General features: G+C 41.5%; 1 protein-coding gene across 1 annotated transcript in view; it reads left to right on the forward strand.

Moving 5' to 3' along the window:
- LOC109483586 overlaps positions 1 to 20,948 on the forward strand; it is a 45,020-nt gene that overhangs the window by 10,979 nt on the left and 13,093 nt on the right. The window contains exons 6-36 of the mRNA XM_019786621.1: positions 193 to 322; positions 829 to 1,051; positions 1,403 to 1,592; positions 2,034 to 2,227; positions 2,856 to 2,989; positions 3,290 to 3,416; positions 3,903 to 4,111; positions 4,563 to 4,683; positions 5,209 to 5,400; positions 5,830 to 5,910; positions 6,246 to 6,371; positions 6,828 to 7,102; positions 7,680 to 7,815; positions 8,852 to 9,073; positions 9,725 to 9,890; positions 10,302 to 10,576; positions 11,005 to 11,202; positions 11,504 to 11,636; positions 12,023 to 12,206; positions 12,598 to 13,003; positions 13,387 to 13,589; positions 14,151 to 14,382; positions 15,477 to 15,683; positions 16,082 to 16,190; positions 16,551 to 16,667; positions 16,961 to 17,128; positions 17,477 to 17,628; positions 18,087 to 18,203; positions 18,631 to 18,769; positions 19,213 to 19,399; positions 20,049 to 20,260. Coding sequence (XP_019642180.1) covers positions 193 to 322; positions 829 to 1,051; positions 1,403 to 1,592; positions 2,034 to 2,227; positions 2,856 to 2,989; positions 3,290 to 3,416; positions 3,903 to 4,111; positions 4,563 to 4,683; positions 5,209 to 5,400; positions 5,830 to 5,910; positions 6,246 to 6,371; positions 6,828 to 7,102; positions 7,680 to 7,815; positions 8,852 to 9,073; positions 9,725 to 9,890; positions 10,302 to 10,576; positions 11,005 to 11,202; positions 11,504 to 11,636; positions 12,023 to 12,206; positions 12,598 to 13,003; positions 13,387 to 13,589; positions 14,151 to 14,382; positions 15,477 to 15,683; positions 16,082 to 16,190; positions 16,551 to 16,667; positions 16,961 to 17,128; positions 17,477 to 17,628; positions 18,087 to 18,203; positions 18,631 to 18,769; positions 19,213 to 19,399; positions 20,049 to 20,260 — 5,565 coding nt within the window. The remainder of the gene's footprint in view (positions 1 to 192; positions 323 to 828; positions 1,052 to 1,402; positions 1,593 to 2,033; positions 2,228 to 2,855; positions 2,990 to 3,289; positions 3,417 to 3,902; positions 4,112 to 4,562; positions 4,684 to 5,208; positions 5,401 to 5,829; positions 5,911 to 6,245; positions 6,372 to 6,827; positions 7,103 to 7,679; positions 7,816 to 8,851; positions 9,074 to 9,724; positions 9,891 to 10,301; positions 10,577 to 11,004; positions 11,203 to 11,503; positions 11,637 to 12,022; positions 12,207 to 12,597; positions 13,004 to 13,386; positions 13,590 to 14,150; positions 14,383 to 15,476; positions 15,684 to 16,081; positions 16,191 to 16,550; positions 16,668 to 16,960; positions 17,129 to 17,476; positions 17,629 to 18,086; positions 18,204 to 18,630; positions 18,770 to 19,212; positions 19,400 to 20,048; positions 20,261 to 20,948) is intronic.

Genomic DNA, 20,948 nt, shown 5'->3' on the forward strand with positions numbered 1-20,948 from the left:
TGAATATCAGCCTAGGCCGCCTTAACCCAACCGAGAAAGCTATCTAGTGATAATGCTCCAACTGTACTTGGTAGCACAAGTTCCACACTGTGATTATCATCGTAGTTCTAGGAAAGAACAAGTTTTAGAACACCTCAATCCTTGAATGATAACACTGGTACTTGAATTGAAGGCACTTTGCTTTGTTTGAAGGTGGATCAGCACTACGGTCAGGAACGATTGGGTGCAGCATCGGGCATAGTCAGGACAACCCAGACACAAACCTACACGACTGTGTGAACCACGGAGACTTGAGCCTACCAACTCTCCAGCATGGAGACAGGTTTGTCAATGATTTTTTTAATTTACTTCATAGGTCACCACAAAACAAGGCTCATGGGAGCCACTTAAAATGTTTTGGGTTACAGTACAGACAGTCAACTTTGACATAATGCATGCATTAGGAACGACTGTGATGGATATAGTTGATTTCTACCTTTCAAAACCTTATTCTTTCAGGCAGTGGAGTAGCATACGGTTTCAAAATTACTCTTTCTAGAAATATTATCTCAAGTTCAATTTTATTTAAATCAACTGGCATGTACACAGTTTCACAGAAAATGTGACATGAAATTCGTTGACAATTACAGTAAAAGCTCTCAACATGTAGACAACGATTAAAAGCAGCATAATTAAAAACCAGTTAAAAATGCAAAAAAAACTCATGATGAACAGAGTTCAGTCCTAAATATCTATTAAAAAATAACACTCATTTCCCAACTGATTTTCAAATGTGTTTACAGCATATTAGCAAGATTCCTTAATCACTAATCTTGTTCCACTTCACAGGTTGGAGTTCAAAGCCAAAGCGACCAATGGCGGTTATGTTCGCATCAACAACCACGATCGTTCGGACGGGGTCGTGACCCAGTATGGTCGTCAGTACTACCAAGGGTCAGAGGTCATCCACACTGCCCACTTCACCTATGACCTCCGTGACCCAGTCCACTGCTCGGTTGCCAGTAGCTGCTCCTCCAAGCTTGTTGAGATCGGACCTGCCTTCACCAAAAATGTGAGTCTAGGGAAATCATGCTTTTTTTCGTATAATGGTCATTGGGACATATCCAGATCCGGTGGCCAGGCTGGAGTGACGAAGGCTCAGGTGTGAGGTGGTGCGAGTACGTTGTATACAAACTCCAGCCAACAAACAAGCCAATAATCATGATACTGTAATATCAAATGTCTTTAACCCTACAGGGACAAATCCAGATCCGTTGGCCAGGCTGGAGTGACGAAGGCTCAGGGCTGGGGAAGTACGAGTACATTGTGTACAAACTCCAAGCCAACATACATGTACAAGCCAAAAATGATACTGTAACTGTTATAATACCAATACCAATACCAAATGTTTTTGCTCTTACAGGGACATATCCAGATCCGGTGGCCCGGCTGGAGTGACGAAGGTTCAGGGCTGGGGAAGTACGAGTATGTCGTGTATAAACTCCAGCCGTACGGGGACCAGCTGGGTATGAGGTCAGTGACCCCCATCCTCTCAGGGTCACAGAACGTGTCAGGAGGAGCAGGCATGGCGCAGGTGACACTTACCGAACCAGGTAAACTGCATGTTTGTATTATTCAAATATAAGCTTGCAGTTAGATGTGCAAAGGGTTAATAGGTGTGACATTTAATTCATGTGATATACTGTATATGTAGCCAGCTGCTGCCACACCATGGGTCTGTGTTATGCCAGTTATATCAGCTTAGAATACAAATATAGAATTTGATACAGAAGTTGGTGAGTTGCATTTGTACACCGAAAGGCAATTATATATACTATACACTCAGATATAAGAATATCCACCAAATGATGACATCTTTTCTTTGGATCATCTCTCAGTGATTTAGCAAGGGTCGTTTCGATCAAAGCAACAACCAATGAATTTTTAAATTCCAATTGTCCCATCAACATTTACAGCTGTCATATCCCCAAAATTTGTTATGTGCCATTTGTGTTTCTACTAATCTACACTCCCCACTATCTTACTTGCCCCAGGTACCTACTGCTTTCTCCTGACTGTTGACGATGTTGCTACGAACTACCAGCGAGCCAGAAGGTTCTTAATCTACGATGATGTGAACAACGTGACGGTGGACACACACCAGCCCCTGTGGACAGACAGTGCAGCTGTGAACACAAGTCGTCTCTGGCAGACTAACTTACAGGACTCTAGAGGGATAGGGACCAAGGTTGGTAAACTTTGTAAATGATGAATGAATGAACAAACGAATGAATGAATGACAGGTGGACACACACCAGCCACTGTAGGCAGACAGTGCAGCGGTCAACACAAGTCATCTCTGGCAGACAAACTTACACTCTCTAGGGGCACAGGAACTAAGGTTGGTAAAGGATTGATGGATAAAAAAATGAGAGAATGGATAATGATTGAATGAATGAGTGAAGGAATGAATGAATGAACCAAGGATGGACACACACCAGCCTCTGTGGGCAGACAGTGCGGCAGTGAACACAAGTCGCCTCTGGAAGACAAACTTACAGGATTCTCAGGGGATAGGAACTAAGGTTGGTGAAGAAATAGATAAATAAAGGAATGAATGAATGAACAAATAGTGGACACAGACACTACACACAGACACTGCAGTTGCAATTGCACAGGCGCAAGTCATCTGGCAAAATGATCACACTGGGGAAAAAGATGAAAGTCTGTGAATAAATGAATAGATGAGTGATTAAATTAATAAAATGATTGGATAGAAGGATGAATGAATGATGGATACATGCCATCCTCTGTACATTTCAAGTTTGACATGCATATTGACAGCTGCTTGTCACTCTCTTCTTTTACAATCGTAGGTTTCCCTGAAGTGGCCCGGACGCTATCGGAACCTGTTCCACCATCAGCACAAACTCTTGGCCGCCATCGAGCCGTACGATCCTCCCATTGCAGCAGGGTACGAGATCATCACTGGGCAACCCCCACAAGAGAGGTGAGGTTTGATAGTTACTGCTACACAATAAATAAATAATTTTATACAATACCGGGGGTATGATACAATACTGTAACTGTACAGTGCCTTTATGCTTTTAAAACACCTCTTTTGTTGTAGAAAGTGAATTCACTGTTTGATAACTCTACATTGAAGGGATTCTTTTCATTTGGCCACTTTTCTCCTGAACAATCTTTTCTTAGATTTTACAACTTAATTTGTAGTTCTGCCATGATTGCATTAACGTCGCATTTGCAAGTTACATAATTGTCTTCTCTGTATTCCTTGTTTTTAACTAAGGTCACGCCAGGCGATTCCAAATGCTTATGGAGTCACCAAAGTGGAGACTGTGTTTGCTGTGGATCACAACGGTGGGCGTAGCATCACCACTCCTCCTAACACCTGGACAACTGTGCCTGATGTTACGGTGGGTATCATTATTGCCAATAAGAGTATCTTGTTTAAGTTCAGGATGTTAAGCTTTGGTCCACTGTTCATTGTTCTTGTTGAAAAGAGCTAGGAGAATGTCCCTGGTACAATGGACCTGTAAATACTGTACAATACTGTACATACCGTTTTGTAGCATCTGTCATGACCAGTGGACAAATAGTTCTTCAGTGAGCTAAAACTGAACCAAGATTACTGTTTGTCAATGAGCAAAACACAGGCTAATCACATATGTCAAAGGTATCTGGAAGAGCTTGTTATCATTCCATGTGACTGTTAAGCATAATTTGAGTCCATGTCTACATTTCTTCCCCAGGCAGAAGGAGTAGACCTGGACATCCCCAGAGTAGACGGTGACTCGGTTCGACTGTGGGTAAAGGCCTACGATGTTGTGGGTAACTCTGTTCAGGAGGAGGTCTTAAATATTTTGTTATAATTTTTCTTCTTCTTTCTTTCTCTTCCCCAGGCCGAGGGTGTTGATTTAGACATCCCCAGAGTAGATGGAGACTCGGTTCGACTGTGGGTAAAGGCCTACGATGTCGTGGATAACTCTGTACAGGAGGAGGTCCTGCTACATGTGGACTCCTCCCCGCCTGTGGTGCAGAACTTCTGGCTCAACAGACACGGGGTACCGGCTCTAGCCGTGCATCACTCATCTGACCTGTTTACTATGAGGTGTGTTAACTTTACAACAGTTACAGTTAGCTTTCATATCATACATGTAGAGTGGAAGTTGTTACCACCAAGAACAGAAGGGGCATCCTCACTAGACAGATTTAAACAATGCTTGCATCTAGTCATTTGTGTAAAGGTTTGGAGTGACCCTGGAGATTCAGTTCAAAGCTGGTGTGTTACCGTCAGTTATACTGGCTAGTGGCTACTCTGATGTGGTGAAGAGCCATCATACTACATTGTTACTGCAACAGTAATATATTAAAATATTACGAATAAATAGGCACTGAATTACTCTCAGTGACTGTCATAAAGTGGAAACACCACACACATTTTACTTATTTTTTTTTATTTACTTCATCATTGTGATGATCAATATCAAAATGTTTTGCATCACACCAGAACAGTATCTTTGACTGATGACTGTATCATATCATATTCTACTTTCAAACAGGTTTGAGTTTGAGGCGTTCGATGACCACAGCGGTCTGCACAACATCCACTGGAGTCTGCAGGACTTCCTGGACAGCTCCACTGTACATGGGGAGGGGCAGCTCGCTGTCAGGAGGCCTTCTGTAAGTTTGTTGTTTTTATGTATAACGTAAGCGATAAACTACCTGATGATATGAAATACTGGAGTTCAGTGTACGTATAGTTGGTGATTGCAAGCTGACTGTAATGGACTTATAATTTAATGGACCCACAGATTCAGTTTAACTTACGTTCCTGCATCCCTCTCAGTCCCACAAATAATCAGTATATCCAAAGTCTCAACATCAGCTGTTAAAGTCCTTAGTAAGCTAGGCAAACCACATGTTGTATAATGTTGGACATTCATAGAATGCTTGTCAATGACTTGCTTTGAATTACAGAGAAAACACTTACTAATAGTACTAGTAATGATCAATGATTATCCTAAATATGCTACTAATTCCAGTGGTGAGGCTAAGCAGTAACAAAGAAGAGCATACAATATTCACTTTCTCTCTGCCTGTGCTGATATCCAGCTCCTCCACCCTGAGTGACCAAACACTTTTAAATACCAAAACCACTTGCTCTCACCCTGTGTTTGTTTGTTAATTTGTTGTGTTGACATCTAGACCCTCCACCCTGAGTGCCCCCCGCCTGACTGTGCCTGCATCCCCAAGGACAGCGAGTGTTACTTCAGGAACTACGAGATCGCACCCGACCTCAGCAAGATGGACATCCCTGTCGGGTCACATGATCACGATTACGTCTTTGTCATCACGGTTACCAACAATGCCATGCTGGTGACCACTGTGACATTTCAGGTAGGTACATTTTCATTAATCATGATAGCCAAGACCACATGCAGTCACCATCAGTATGATTACCAAACTGTCACTGTGATACTTGTATGTTGACAATAACTTCCAAAGCTGTTGAGCATGTGACGTCATTGTGATATAATTCAGCCTTTGCCATTTTGTCACATGAAAACAACATTCAAGTGAGAACTTAAATTGTCTTTAACCAGAGAGTTGACTTCCTTTTACTACAACGTGCCTGTGTTTTGCCTTTGCATGTTGCTCAGCATTCAATAGACAAGGAGTTAGTCCTTCCTTTTGATAGCATCAGTTTCTGTACGTTGAGATTCACTGGTTGCCATCTTAGATTGGTATTCCACACCAACATGGTGGCAAAATCAATCAGATTGTGTTAAGATATAAGTTGTAACATCATCACCCAATATACTCCAGGTGACAGTAGATGAAAGCCCTCCAACCTCAGGACAGGTGCAGGATGCACTGCAAGGACAGAGGGACCTGGACTTTCAGCAGGTACTGCATTATGTACAAATGGATAAAATTATCTTCATATTGTGTACTAAGCCTAAAGTTATAGTGGCTAATTATAGGCTAGGTTAAGTCATGCCTAAGCATCTATAGATTAGGTATCAGGCTAAGTGTGTACTTGTCTTTCAGTAAGTGTACTAACTAAAGATGTAGGTGTTTTGCTATTTGTAATTTACTGACTGTAATTGTCGATGTAAATGTAAATGTCTATGTGTAAACTTCAGCGACCTATACTGAACTGTGTGCACATAAAGGCAATGCAGCACACACTGACAGTCGGAAATCATAAGCTAAACATTTCATGAAATCTTAATTGCCAGGACCTGCAGCTGCATGCATGGTGGGACGGGTTTTTTGACCGTGAGAGCGGTGTGCAGTTTTACCAGTACGGCTTCGCTAACAGGTGTCTGGGGGAGGATGAGTTCAGCATACCTCAGTCACAGCACGTAAGTCAGTTTTACTAAGTTTTATAGTCTCTAGCAGACTAACTATGCTGGGTATATATATATCTATATATATATATTATATAGGTCCTGGAGAATAGGCCAGGGGAGTTTGGCTGGCCGCGCTGACATTATGTATTCGTAGTCTCGTGTGAATAAGGTCACCTGTAACTCTCACAACTTGAAGTCACAACATTATGTTTTGAAGTGATTGGTCATTAATTTTCCTGATGAAAGCGACAGTGGTTGTTGAAAATTTGATCTCTGTTTAATCCTTGTGTTCGAATAAGGGTCAACATTTGACTAGTTATAGAGTAGAGTAGACTTTTCATCTCGGTAGGAAGTTCTCTTCCACTGTGAGCTGCTCCTTGTAGATTATTGCTTAGACATGGTCATCTTATGGGGGTTGTCTAGTGCCCGGGGGTTATAATGACACTAATTTGTATCGTTTGGTTATAGATACACAACACGACAGGAAAGTTTGGTTCCTGGACGGCGCCCGTAGCCGGTACCTACTTCTGCACGGTCGTGGCGTACAACCCCGCCCTGTCGCCCTCCCAGCCGGCATGCTCGGACGGAATCACCGTGGACGCTTCCCCGCCTTCCGTTCAGCACGTCAGACTTACGGGATTCCACGCGAGACCAGGGCTGGTGAGCGATGACAGAGGGAACGTGTGGATCGTGAACAAGAACGGGGAACGGGAGGTGGTGACTGACCCTCCAGAGAGTTGTAGGTATGTACAGCAAATTATAAACTAAGCTACTCCATAGTTACAAATGTGCATGTGGAGTCTACGGTCAGAGTTTAAGGCCCGTAGGCATGCATGTATATCCTTTATACATGTTTGTAATGTGACTGACCCTCCAGGGAGTTGTAGGTATATGTATGTACAGCAAACAAGCCTGTTTCAAATGTACTTGACTAATGCACAGTGTGATACATTGAAGTCTGCAATCAAAGTTTGTAGACTTTCAAAAGGTCCCTAGGTATATAGGCATATTATATAAATAAGGTAGCTTTCAAATTGGGCATCTTCTTTCATATGCACCCACAACATTGTCCTGGCAGAGTGGTTTTATAGCTGTCTAGAATGGATTTTATACTTTTTGTACAATGTCAAGAGGAGTTTGTATTTCTCATGTGTAGCACAGGGATTTATCAAAAATTCTTCACATAAGAAATAAAAACTTAAAAGACTGTCTATGGAGATTAATTCAAAAAGCATTGTCATGTACACGTTGTATCTGTTAGGGTCACATGATTATTCATTTTAGTACAATGCAGTATCACATTTCCATTGTCTTTTCCAGGAATGCCAGTAGACTTGTTGTAGACATAGAGCTGTGGCCAGTTGCTGAGCCACCCTACAAACGTAACACTACATCACAGAACTGTACAGAGCTTGGTCCTCTTCCTAACATGGGCTACTTACCTATGGAGAACCACGTAAGTGCGCTGCTTACTCCCTTTCTTACTGGTCCAAAATAGGGATGATATTAAGTCTGGACATTTTGAGTGACATCCATCACTCCTTTTTATCATATTTTAGTGACACTGAATACGTTAGTGATGGATTTTACTTGAAATGTCCAGAACTAATCTCCTTACTTAACCTGTAATAGAGTTTGAATTGTTTCATGTGTTGTTCTCTATGTATGTGACTGTGTATGTGTGACCTGTGTGAGGATGGTGTTCAGTACCAAGGACAGGCATGTTTGACTTGCATTTGAATAGTGTTCAGCACCAACAACAGGTGCGATTGTGTGTGCTTGTGTGTGAGAGATATTGTGTGTGTGTGTGTGTGTTTGTGTGTGGATGGTGTTCAAAACCAAGGACAGGCATGTTTGTGTGTTAACCTGTGTGTGGATGGCATTCAGCACCAAGGAGAGGCATGTTTACCTGTGTGTGGATGGTGTTCAGCACCAAGGACAGGTGTGTTTGCCTGTGTGTGGATGGTGTTCAGCACCAAGGACAGGCATGTTTACCTGTGTGTGGATGGTGTTCAGCACCAAGGACAGGCATGTTTGACTGTGTGTGGATGGTGTTCAGCACCAAGGACAGGTATGTTTGCCTGTGTGTGGATGGTGTTCAGCACCAAGGACAGACATGTTTTCCTGTGTGTGGATGGTGTTCAGCACCAAGGACAGACATGTTTTCCTGTGTGTGGATGGTGTTCAGCACCAAGGACAGACATGTTTTCCTGTGTGTGGATGGTGTTCAGCACCAAGGACAGACATGTTTTCCTGTGTGTGGATGGTGTTCAGCACCAAGGACAGGCATGTTTGTGTGTGGATGGTGTTCAGCACCAAGGACAGACATGTTTTCCTGTGTGTGGATGGTGTTCAGCACCAAGGACAGACATGTTTGCCTATGTGTGAATGGCATTCAGCACTAAGAACAGGTATGTTTGTGTATCTGTGCACATGCGTTTCTTTTACAGGGCTGTTCTGGCTTATTTCTTCTCTTCTTGTTTATTTCCCAGCTACACATTCAGTGGCAAGGTTGGGATGATGAAAGCGGGATAGGTGACTACGAGGTTGGCCTCAGCAGTACAGAGTCAGCCATAGACTCACCAGACATCCACCCTTACACGTCCACAAAGTCCCACCCAGAGCTCAGGCTGTACCATCCCAACTTGGCACAGGGGGCGAGGTTTTACATCATCATCAGGGCCACCAACAGGGCTCTTCTGTCTACTTCAAAGGTACCGGAAATTCACACTGTGATCTCCATGCATGTAGATGATGGGAGAATTGTGGTTTTCAGCGGTGCGTGGCCCAGATCTAAATTCAGTCCAGATTGGCATAACTTGTGCACGCAGCTAAATCGTGACCGACCCCAAATCTAACACATATGGGGCCCCATCCTCGATAACGTAACGCACTCTGATTGGCCGAGTTGACATGGTCTCACAAACAAACAAATACGGACAGCGAGAATCATTCATTCCATCCAGATCACACCAAAGTTCGCTCGTCTGATCACACTCTGGATATTTCTTCTCAAAATTTTGTGTCTATTAGGACATTTTCTTACTTCTCCATGGTTTTTGTTTTCCAGTCTTTACCAAATCTTGGCACCCAAAAGTTGTTGTACTCTACAATGTATCTTTAATTTCTTCAAACATCTGATTTGAGATTAGCAAATTTCAAGTATTTTACATCCTAGCAGCAGATTTCAACGTCACAGCAGAAGACTTCAAAATTCTATTGGCATATGCATTTACATATGTCTGACTGTATGTCCAACTAGGCACAAGCATTAGCTATAACTCAATGCATGTGTTATCAACATTTGGAATGACATAGGACAAGGATTGTTTCAACAATAGACTGAATATCTTTTTGCATTACAGGTGTTTGGTCCTGTAACTGTTGACATCACACCACCAGTCACGGAGGCTCCAATAAACGTGACACACACAACAGATAACACTGAAGACTTTCTGGTGGCTGTGTGGCCAGCGGGCTCTGTCTACGACACTGAAGACCTGGGGGGACTAGAACTGGAAGTGGCAGCTGGTGAGTTCAATCTGCCATTCTTGAACAGTTACTTAAAGGATGTTGAAAGAATAATTCACTGAAGAAGCATTCTTTATCTTAATAATTATAACTTGTGATTGTATTCCTCATATATCTTATCCTTGTTACAAACAACTTTTCAGGAGCAGCTTTCCATGTAACTGTATGCATGTTCATGCATGTGTGTGTGACTACATTTGTGTGTAATTTTTGTACCCTTGTCTTCTTTCTATAAGTATCTGATGTTTTGTCTTTCTTTCTTTTGGTGTCTTATAAGCCCACACTGGCTGGGCACATAAAGTGCAAAACTTTTAAATAAAGTTTCATTCATTCATTCATTCAATTCAATTCATTCATTCATTCATTCATTCATTATTACTCAGACAGAGAAACATCTTTTACCAATTTTAGGTCACTCTCCAGGAGGCACAGAGCTGTCTGTGTTTGCCCCAGTGGAGTCTTTCCTCCAGTCAGACTCTCTCTGCCCCACTGCATCTTGTGTGGCCCTTCCCATGAGTCACCTGGAGTGGCATCTCCATGGCAACCAGGTGTACTACGTCACGCTGAGGGTCACGAACTCTGCCGGACTGACCTCAACTCTGACCTCAACGCCGTACCACCACAATGTGGAGCTACCTTCTGTGGGAGTGGTGTTTGAGGTGGCGGAGTCAACAGAGACCCTACGGGTAAGTATTATCAGTAGAATTTAAATTGGACACTGTAAACTACTACATTCAAACTTCCTTATGTATGTTTGTCCCTGGTGCTGAACAACATCCACAGGTATGTTTGCACCAAGGACAGGCATGTTTGCCTGTGTGTGGATGGTGTTCAGCACCAAGGACAGGCATGTTTGCCTGTGTGTGGATGGTGTTCAGCACCAAGGACAGGCATGTTTGCCTGTGTGTGGATGGTGTTCAGCACCAAGGACAGGCATGTTTGCTTGTGTGTGGATGGTGTTCAGCACCAAGGACAGACATGTTTGCCTGTGTATGGATGATGTTCAGCACCAAGGACAGGTGTGTTTGCTTGTGTGTGGATGATGTTCAGCACTATGTATGTTGTCTCTGTTTCTTATGATGCTAATGTAGGTAAATCATGTTTGTTTATACAGAATCCTCCTGACATAGACCACCAGACCAACCAAACAGAGATCAGGTGTCGTTGGTTTGGCTTTGCTCATGCCTATCAGGACATCAGCTACCATGCAGGGGTCGGCAGTGCCCCTGGTCTGGATAATGTGGTGAATTTTGAGGCTATCGGATCATCTACGTCACACGTCTTCACTGGACTAAGTCTACAACATTTCCAGGTTAGACTTCACTCGATAATTGTGTATGAACTCTTCTTATGTAGAAAGACTCCATGTGTTAATTAATGAGATATTTGAACATCTATTTATCTAAAATATTATGACTCAGTGATATTTACCAGAGTGTAGATACATGTGAAGCTTAGTAATTTGGAACATTTGGTTAAAAGAGAAGTATAAGAGTCTTTAGAGGAAAATTGACACATATGACAAAAAATTGCTTTCTACGATCAACTAACATCAACTAAAGGATTTATAGTCTTTATATTTTTTTCACAAAGTCTTGTTTTCCTACGTGTAGAAGTACTATGTGACTGTGGTGGCGAGAACAGAGGCAGGTGAAGTGAACACCACATCAGATGGAGTGGCCGTGTTACCTCAGGACGGGGAGTTAGCTGGAACTGCAGTGTCTGACGGGTCCTGCCACACTCCTAGTATGTACAAAGCTGTCTTTATAAACGGCCATTGATCACAACTAAGATGTTTTATCTACGGTGAAACTTATACAAGTGACCACCTCTACATATGATGGCTCCTTAGATATTTTCACGATGAACAAACATTAAAAATCCTGTCTATTGTGACCTGTGGCAGGTATTGGTCCCCCAAGTACAAGTCATCTTGGACAGTTTTGACTGTATAGTATAAAATTCATCAAGGAATAAAGAAAACAGTTCTGTCAAATCAAAAATTTGATAAAAGCAAGATCATAGTTGTAAATTCACACACAGATATTCTAAAGTTGTTTCACAGGCATATACTGTTGAATTTTTAACATGCAATGCTGTTGGAATGACCAGTTTTTTAATCTTCTCATTAGTTCTGTTCAACACATCCCTGTTGACCCACCACACCTCCACACCGTTTCCCGGGTCATGTGCAGATGATGTTGACTTCCAGGCCTCCATCACTACTGTGCACAACTACTGGAGCATACCGGAACCTATGGAGGACTTTGTGTCTTACGTTCGCTGGACTTTGGAGAGGGAGCAGACTGTTGGGGAGTAGGTTTATGCTACTGAAGATGTGGATTTCCATGGCTCCACATACTCATATTATACCTTGCATCCTAGGCAATTCCTGATCCTATAAGTTCTGAAATCTTATTCTTTCAATCCTTTAGCATCTTTAACTATGATAAGTAGTCACTGTGGATGAGTTTCTAGTAGTTTTCACATTATTAGTCTAACATGAAACAATAGATTAATGTTATTAAGTTTATTAAGTTTTCAGTAACCATTCAACTTTAGAATATTTTCTTTTCTTAACAAAACCAAAAGACCACTTCTGAGGACTGAACACAATTGGTGCATATATGGGTGCACGGACTATGCTAGAAGAGGTTGGTGAAGGTTGGTTTTGAAAATAAGCTCTTTTCAATTGTTTTGCTTCTAGTACTAGTTGGGAGGCAGATAAAACAATACAAGACGCTCCAAACACCGGTTTCCTGGTAGCCTCAGAGTTACAGCTATCCCCCGGCGGACACTACCGCTCTGCACTCCACTTCTGCCACCAGGATGGCTGCTTCCAACCCACAGCATCCGACGGCTTCTGGGTAACATCAGAACCACCTGAGGCAAACGGCATCAACAGGATAGACTATGACGAAGTGAACAAGTCGCTCACTTTTTCATGGAACGAGTTTGAAACAGCAGAACTGGCTGGGAATGAGGCACTACAGATGATGGCCATGGGTGGATATGAGTGGACGCTGTCTGTGACTGGGAAGGGGAGTTCGGCAATGGGAACGATCCTGTATCCTTGGCGACCGATCGTGGACTTGAGAAGATCAGGACTAAATGTGAGTAAACCTGTGTTTGATTTGTAGAAGGCAGTTGATAGGTGGTGCTTTGTCCTTAAGTCTGTTTGCATTTCACTGTGATTTGTAGGCTGATGTTTTCAGACATGAAATTTTAGATCTTGACACATTGGATACTTTAGTGTGCCACACAACCCCACTGACAAAACAGAAAGATGCTACGTATCTATGCCTAAATAAAGGACACCAATATGACAAACAAGGATAGCTGCTATGGCACTACCTCATTTGAAATGGAAATCACACATGCCTTGGATAGGAGTGATTGCAAGATATGATGCCTTTTTTTCTTAGTCTAGAACAAATGCCAGAATGTAGACCAACATCCTATGCTTCATCATCCTAATTTTCTTTCCATCCCCCAGATCACAGCTACAGTCACCCTGCCCTCCCCCCTGGAGTTCAGCAGCTGTATAAAACTCCTCCTGCGAGGAAAGAACCAGGCAGGGCTGTACTCTGTTACATCATGGGAGATTCACGACTGCGATGATCCTGGGTCTGTCAACATCCGGGATCCTGTCGTCTTTGATGCTGTCCCTGATTTCAATGCAACTTTGGGGGAAGAAAGGTGAGTAAATTTGTTTAAGAAAGAAATGGACTATCAATACATAATTTAACATTCTGAAACAGGTTTAAACTATTATTATAGTAAAAAATGATAATCACGCGTCTAATTCAGGTCTGAAAAATCAATCAATCCTCTGAGATTTTCAACAGAACATTAATGTTCAAACCTAAAGTACAGTCACCTTAGCAAATGAAAGAAGACATACTTTAGGTCCACACCCCTTGAAACTGCAAACACCTCTGAATCATTCTTACTACATTTTTGTACCTTTTCGGACAACCTTATGATTTTACCTAAAGTTTACAATATGGACATGTTAGATGTTTTTACTAGGTATTATATTTAGTAGAAAGTGCAGCATTTAACTTTTGCTCAGTAACATTCATTCAACTTCCTTTCCCACATGTGCAGTGGCATCTCTTTAGCCACGAACCATTTCTGGACAGTCCCACTTTTCTTGATTGAAACATGTAAAAAGTTTAACTTAATGTTTTCACTATAGTGGAAAGTACAGAACTTATCTTTTCCTCACTAACATTCACCCAACTTCTTTTCTCACAGTGGCATCTCATTAGCCACCAACCATTTCTGGACAGTCCCCGATGAGGACTTCACTCGTTCCCGGGATACCCTGGCCGCCGCGTGGCCGTCCCTGCGACACGGGGACTACTACTGGAAGGTTCTCTCCGCAGAGTCCATCGAGCGCTGGTCATTCCACAGACAGGAGAATGAGATTAACTACCACTCCTTCCGCTGTGACGAACCGGAGACACTGAGATGTGGTCAGACTAAGGTAAGGAAACGTGGTTATTTTAAGTATAAAGATGAAAGTATACATGTATTCAACTGGCCTAAGAAGGGCAGTGCCTTCACCAGGGGAATCAGATCAAAGGAACTTCTATCTTCTTTAAAGGCACTCTATGTAGTTTTTTGCGCATAAATTTGGAATATTCTAATTATACTAAATTTGAGTGTTATTAACAGTTACTATCACTTTTCAACACATTTGTGTCATTATTTCACATTTCTTACGTATATTTTGTCCGTTCAAACAGTCCTTCTTGGGTACCCGGTGCCACCGGTTTGCTCAGGACAACAACAACAACAACATACAGGGGTTGCCCCCTAGGGTGGCTAATTGACCCGGCTTGCCAGGCTTGATTGACAGGGGCACATGTGACAAGATATAGCCTCCTTAGAAAAACACTCATATCTTTCACATGAGGTCTGGTGGAATATAATTATCAACTTGGAGTATTTTGTTGGGCATGAATAAACTGTGGTCATTATCCCTTCAAAAGAGATAAAAAATCTGGTAAACGGTTAGGTATTTCAGAAACTGGTAAGCTATCAACTGACACCCCACTGGGATGTAGGTCAAACCACTAGCAGTGGACAATACAATGTACCATATGTGCGGTTTGGCCAGAGGTTGTATAGAAGATCATTCACAGTTTTCTAAGCTTCTAAGGAGCAAGGATGTTGTATTTTTTGTTGAGGAGTATGATTTTGGAATACTAAAGGGTTAAGTCAATGTGCTATGTAAAGAAAAGAATGAAAAATATACTTTTTGTATTGTCAAAAAACTACATAGAGTGCCTTTAAGTATCAACCTCCCATTAACTGATGCATAGTAGCTATTCATGAAACTGCAAAAAGTTAGTAATTTTTCATTTGTAAATTGAGTATTTCCTCAATTCTTTTATTCCAATTGCATGCTCTATTTTGAGTTATAATTAGTACCAAGTTATTACAATAGTTAAGCACCATGGATGAAGATTAGCATCATCAAGTACTGTAGGTACTGTAGAAAGCTGGGCGTATACATGTATTTAACAGTTTGCATCAGAGAGAATAATTCTCATTATGTTGTTTTGTTTTTTTCAGGATAATTTTGTAAACGTGCAAGGCCTGGAGCTGCAGAATGGCCAGCGTTACTTCATCTGTGTGTTTGCGGAAGAGACGACTCTGGAGTATGAGAAGTTCCAGCACGTAGCAGAGGAAGTTTCTGTGTGTTCCAACGGAGTTGTGGTGGACACAGAACCTCCTGTAGCTGGGGAGGTGCATGCAGGATGGGGAAACCGGAACTACCAGGTTTGTAACTACCATAGTTCTGCTATCCATTATTTGCCCTGTTTGATTATATAGGATATAGAAGGCATTCAGCACCAAGGACAGGTTACTTGTTTATGTGTGTGTGTGCGTTTTTAGTGTGGATGGCATTCAGCACCAAGGACAGGTATTTTGCATGTGTGTTTGTGTGTTTTATGTGTCAGTGTGTATTGCATTCAGCACCAAGGACAGGCATATTTTTGTGGATGATGTTCAGATGAAGGGAAAGGTACATGTATGTGTTTGTGTGGATAGTAATAGTATTATGCGCAAAGGACAGGAATACCTGTGTAACACTGTGTATACTGTTAATAATGTTATGGTACAGATAGACACTGCAACATAAATTACTTATTCTCCTTTTACAAACCTCTTTCCAGACGTCCACCACAGAGCTGCCGATTGTCTGGGAGTCGTTCAGAGACGTGGAAGTACACGGGAACACTGGGCATCAACACTCTGGGGTCATGAAGTACGAGTATGCCATCGGTATGTCAAATACTTTCCATATTTTTGCTTCTTCAGTGCACCGATTTCACATATGACTTCATCTTTGACTTTGATAGGATACAATGATGAAATGATAGAATAGAATTACGAATAGAATGATAGAATGATAGAATAGAATTACATAATAGAATTATAGAAAAGAATGATAGAATTAAATAATAGAATGATAGAATTGTAGAATAGAATGATAGAATTATGGAATAGAATTATAATAGAATTATTATTAATAGAATGATAGAAGTGTAGAAAAGAATCATAGAATTACAGAATAGAATGATAGAATATAGAATACAATCATAATGATAGAATTGCTAAAAAATAAAATAAATGTCTTTCCAGGCACCTCCCCTGGAGTGATGGATGTGCGACAGTTTGTGGATGTTGGGTTGACCAATCACGTGGTCGCTCGTGGTTTGCTGCTTCAGAGTGGACACACGTACTATGTCACTGTGAGAGGTACGCAGCAACATCTTGGATCCCTCCCCTCCAACATCGTTATCTGTACATGATTTCCGTCAGTCATATTTCAAGAAATCAAATCATATCATTGAAAGGTCTAAGTTTTATTGAACTTTACAATGATACATTGCACTGTACACTTCTAACTTAAGTTAAACAGAGATATGATCAAAACTTGGTTGTGACTTTACTATTGCACCACTACATGTAGATGACACAAAATTCCGTACTGAATTCCTATTTATTTTAAGGATTTACATTAAACTATATGTGTAATTGATATTTTCCAGCAACTGATCATGTTGGACTTCAAACAACATCAACGTCAGCAGGGTTAACAATCGACACCACGCCGCCTTCTGTCACAAACACAAGGATCGATGTGGGAGGGCGCTACCTCATGTCTACTGACGTCATCTCAGTCAACTGGGACGGGCTGTTCTCTGATCTTGAGAGCGGTAAGTTATGAATTGTATATGATTTAGGTTTAAATCAGATAGAAGAAAAGCAGAGCCAGGAAAATAGGTACTGGGAATGATACTAGCTACAACATCTTTGCTATGTCATTTAATTTAAAATATCTATAATTCCATCCTAATTACAGAGGAATGATGCCAACTCAGTTTCCTTTCTCTGTGTTTATGTCAGTGTTCATTAAATTTAAATGATACCCATGCTTATAAACAATAATATTAAAATTGTGCAGGATATTATGATGGCTTCATCGATCTAAATTTCTGTGATCATTCTGATATCAATGAAGTTGCTTCTGTGTAAAACAAACTTTTTCCTTTCTCAACCCCCAGGAGTGAAAGAGTATGCATGGTGTGTAGGGTCACAGCCAGGTCATGATGACATCATGCCGTACGTTGATATTGGCCCAGAAGAGCAGCTATCGTCTGACCCCAGCACCAGTCTGGGGCTACTGGAGGGGCACACCTACTTTGTCACTGTCAAGGTGGGTTTCCTGTCTGTTTAGAATATTTGTAATGCTTCACACTTTCAGTACAACTAGTTGTACACTCAAGACAATGATCTAATCATATGCTACTGTATAAAAGTGATGTTTTTATGACTTTGGATGTATTTCATCCTCCATATTTTATCTTATTATATCACTGTCTACAGATTTCTATGTTACATAGCTTTTCATTAACACAGGTTAGATAGAGATCTTCATACTTTTAAAGTAGTAACTCCAATGAAAAAATTTCTAAATTTCTAAATCAAGCCTGTTATGATTTTGAATATCAGAGAAAAATTCAGGGCCTATTATACATCATATAGTATTACCTATTCTAGTCAGTAGGCAACACCTCTTAGCTTGGGTTAAGCAGCTAGATTACTGGCCCTGTAGTTTGTATAGTGCAAGTATTCGTCACTCTAGTTACATGTATATACTGGTATCTTTCCCAGGCAACAAACTGGGCTGGCCTGGTGACCACAGCATCATCTTATGGGTTCATAGTGGAAGCCTCACCACCTCTGCCTGGGTTTGTACATGATGGCGGACAACATGACATCGACTATCAGGTAAAGGTCATCAAACATGGTCACTTGATGGCTAAATCAGTAGTAACAGTCACATATTTCAGAATTGTGAACAAGGCCTGCTTCTGGTTTTTATCACTTATGATGCTCTGTAACTTAGTAATGTAATCATGCAGTCTTCTTTCATTTATTCTCCTTTCATTCCTTCATTCTTTCCTTGTTTCCTTTCTTTTCTGTTCCTCTAAATGTTTAAATGTTTTACTCGGCGTCATGCTGGTCCATTCTTGGCTGTTATGCTATTGTTTCTGTTGCCTATCCCTCTCTTTTCCTCCCTTGACTGTTCCTTGCAAGATGGTTTTGGCTAGTCTTGATGACCGTGACACGTGGCCATACCACTTGAGTTTCTGTATTGTGGTTAGGAGGTCTTCTTGAACATTAAGTGAGCATTAAATGTCATTTTTTTATACAGCATGACCTGTCCACCATCACTGTAACATGGGGAGGTTTCCATGAGCCTCACACTGACATTGCTGAGTACTCCTGGATGGTTGGGACATGCTCGGGGTGTGATGATGTCATGGAAGTACAACATGTCGGGCTCATGACTGGTAATCAGGCTTTTATCAGTCTTGTTTAAGATATAGGACTAGATTCCATCCTGTACTGGTGGACACCTATATATTAGGACCACCTGGCCATTGATACACAGTCAAATAGGTACAAGTGACCTGTATGTAAGAACCACCTGACCATTTTCAGCACCAAGGACAGGCATGTACATGGTGACTGGCAGCCTACAACACTACATGCATACAGACCTCTGTTCACTGCACATACATTCTTTCCTTCTTGTCATGGCCATTGAGGTACTGGCTTTTCAATAAGGATGAATTTCCATTTCTTTTTACAATGTGAAGAGGCCAGTGTTACTGCCTAGTTCAGGTTTGACTATCAATTTTCCAATTCTTTTGGGATATACACAGAGGCCAATGCTACTGCCTAAGTGACATGTTTGTCGATCAATTTCCCATTTCTTTTTCCCAATTTACAGAGGCCAGTGCCACAGATCTGAACCTCCAGCCGGGAGTGAAGTATGTTGTAACAGTGACAGCCTGTAACACTGCTGACCTCTGTATGACCTTGACCTCAGACGGGGTCATACCTGACACCTCCCCTCCTGTAGCGGGGGTGGTTCTGGATGGGAGCAGTGATGGGGACATTCAGTACCAGGCATCAAGGTACAATGACTGTACAATGTCATGTAGAACTAGGGGGCCCCAAATCTAATCAGTTCCACGTCTCATGAAGACCTACCCACTTACCAAATATCAAGACAATCCATCTTAGCCTTCTTGAGTTATCGTGGTGACACACACACACACACACACACGAACACCTACGAAAACATAACCTTCTTGGCGGAGGTAAAGATATGCTGATTTAATTGATATCCATATTGTTGCTGAACAATCATATGTGGCATTGTACAACTAAAGGTAGATAGGAACATGCACTGAATCTCTTTGTTCTCTTATGGTGTTGACAAACATTCGTTGCTGAACAATTTTGAATAACTGTACAACTGATTTTTCATTATTCATTCATTCATTCAAAATCCTGAGCTTGTACATGTAACTAATTTACATGTACACTACAAAAACTTTAATGTAATACAGGATGAAGCTACAGTCAAGTGGTTTTATATCCTTCATTACACATATTGAGTCTTTTGTACTTGTTCAGTCTTCATTACATCTCAACCTACCATGTGTTGGTAAGTGACAACTGAAAGCCCCATAGGCTTGCCCTGTGTCTTCGCTGCCCCCAAAAAATATTCTTTATTACACACTATTGTATATAGTAAAATACTTCCTGTATTTTTAACAGGACAGCCATCCATGCCCACTGGTACAATTTCCATGACCCCCACACCGGACTGTCCCATTACGAGTGGCGGGTGGGGACCAGTCCTGGTGCTGAGGATATCCTCCCCTCCACACAACTGCACCTCACAGAGCAGGGGTTTGTGTCAGGGTTAGACCCACCTCTGCCGTTGGGGGTTACACTGTTTGTCACTGTCAAGGCTTACAACAAAGCAGGTGGGTAATATATAGAATACATCTATCCATATAGTATACATCTTCCTAGTGTGTATCTACCTGTCTATACAATAGGACAGGTGGGTGGGATGGCTATGTGTTCAAAATCATTGATAGCTATCAGTGATTAGTAATACTAGTAGCCCAGTTGTCTCAGGGTTAGACCCACCACTGCTGCTGGGGGTTACACTGTTTGTCACGGTCAAGGCTTACAACAGGGCAGGTGAGTAATATATAGTACATACATCTATCCATATAATATACATCTACCTAGTGTGTATCTACCTGTCTATACAATAGGACAGGTGGGTGTTGGCTGGCTATGTGTTCTACATCATTGATAGCTGCCAGTGATTAGTAAAAGCCTGGTTACCAGTACTTCAGGGTTAGATCCACCACTGCCACTGGGAGTTACACTGTTTGTGACTGTCAAGGCTTACAACAGGGCAGGTGGGTGGGATAGCTATGTGTTCATAATCATTTATATTTTAACAATAGTAATACTGTTTAACAGTTACAGTTTCTGTAGGGGATATATAGTATGGTATCATAATGGTAAATTGGTATAAGTTGTCACTTGGTAAACAGAATGATCAATAATATCTATACTGTTTTGTTTATAGTGAATAGGCACTACGGTACATACTAGTACTATAAACATAGTAAAATCCTGAGATGAATAATCGGA

The sequence above is a fragment of the Branchiostoma belcheri genome, unplaced genomic scaffold (assembly GCF_001625305.1).
Source record: "Branchiostoma belcheri isolate BF01 breed outbred unplaced genomic scaffold, Haploidv18h27 scaffold65, whole genome shotgun sequence".
Classification (NCBI taxonomy): Eukaryota; Metazoa; Chordata; class Leptocardii; order Amphioxiformes; family Branchiostomatidae; genus Branchiostoma; species Branchiostoma belcheri.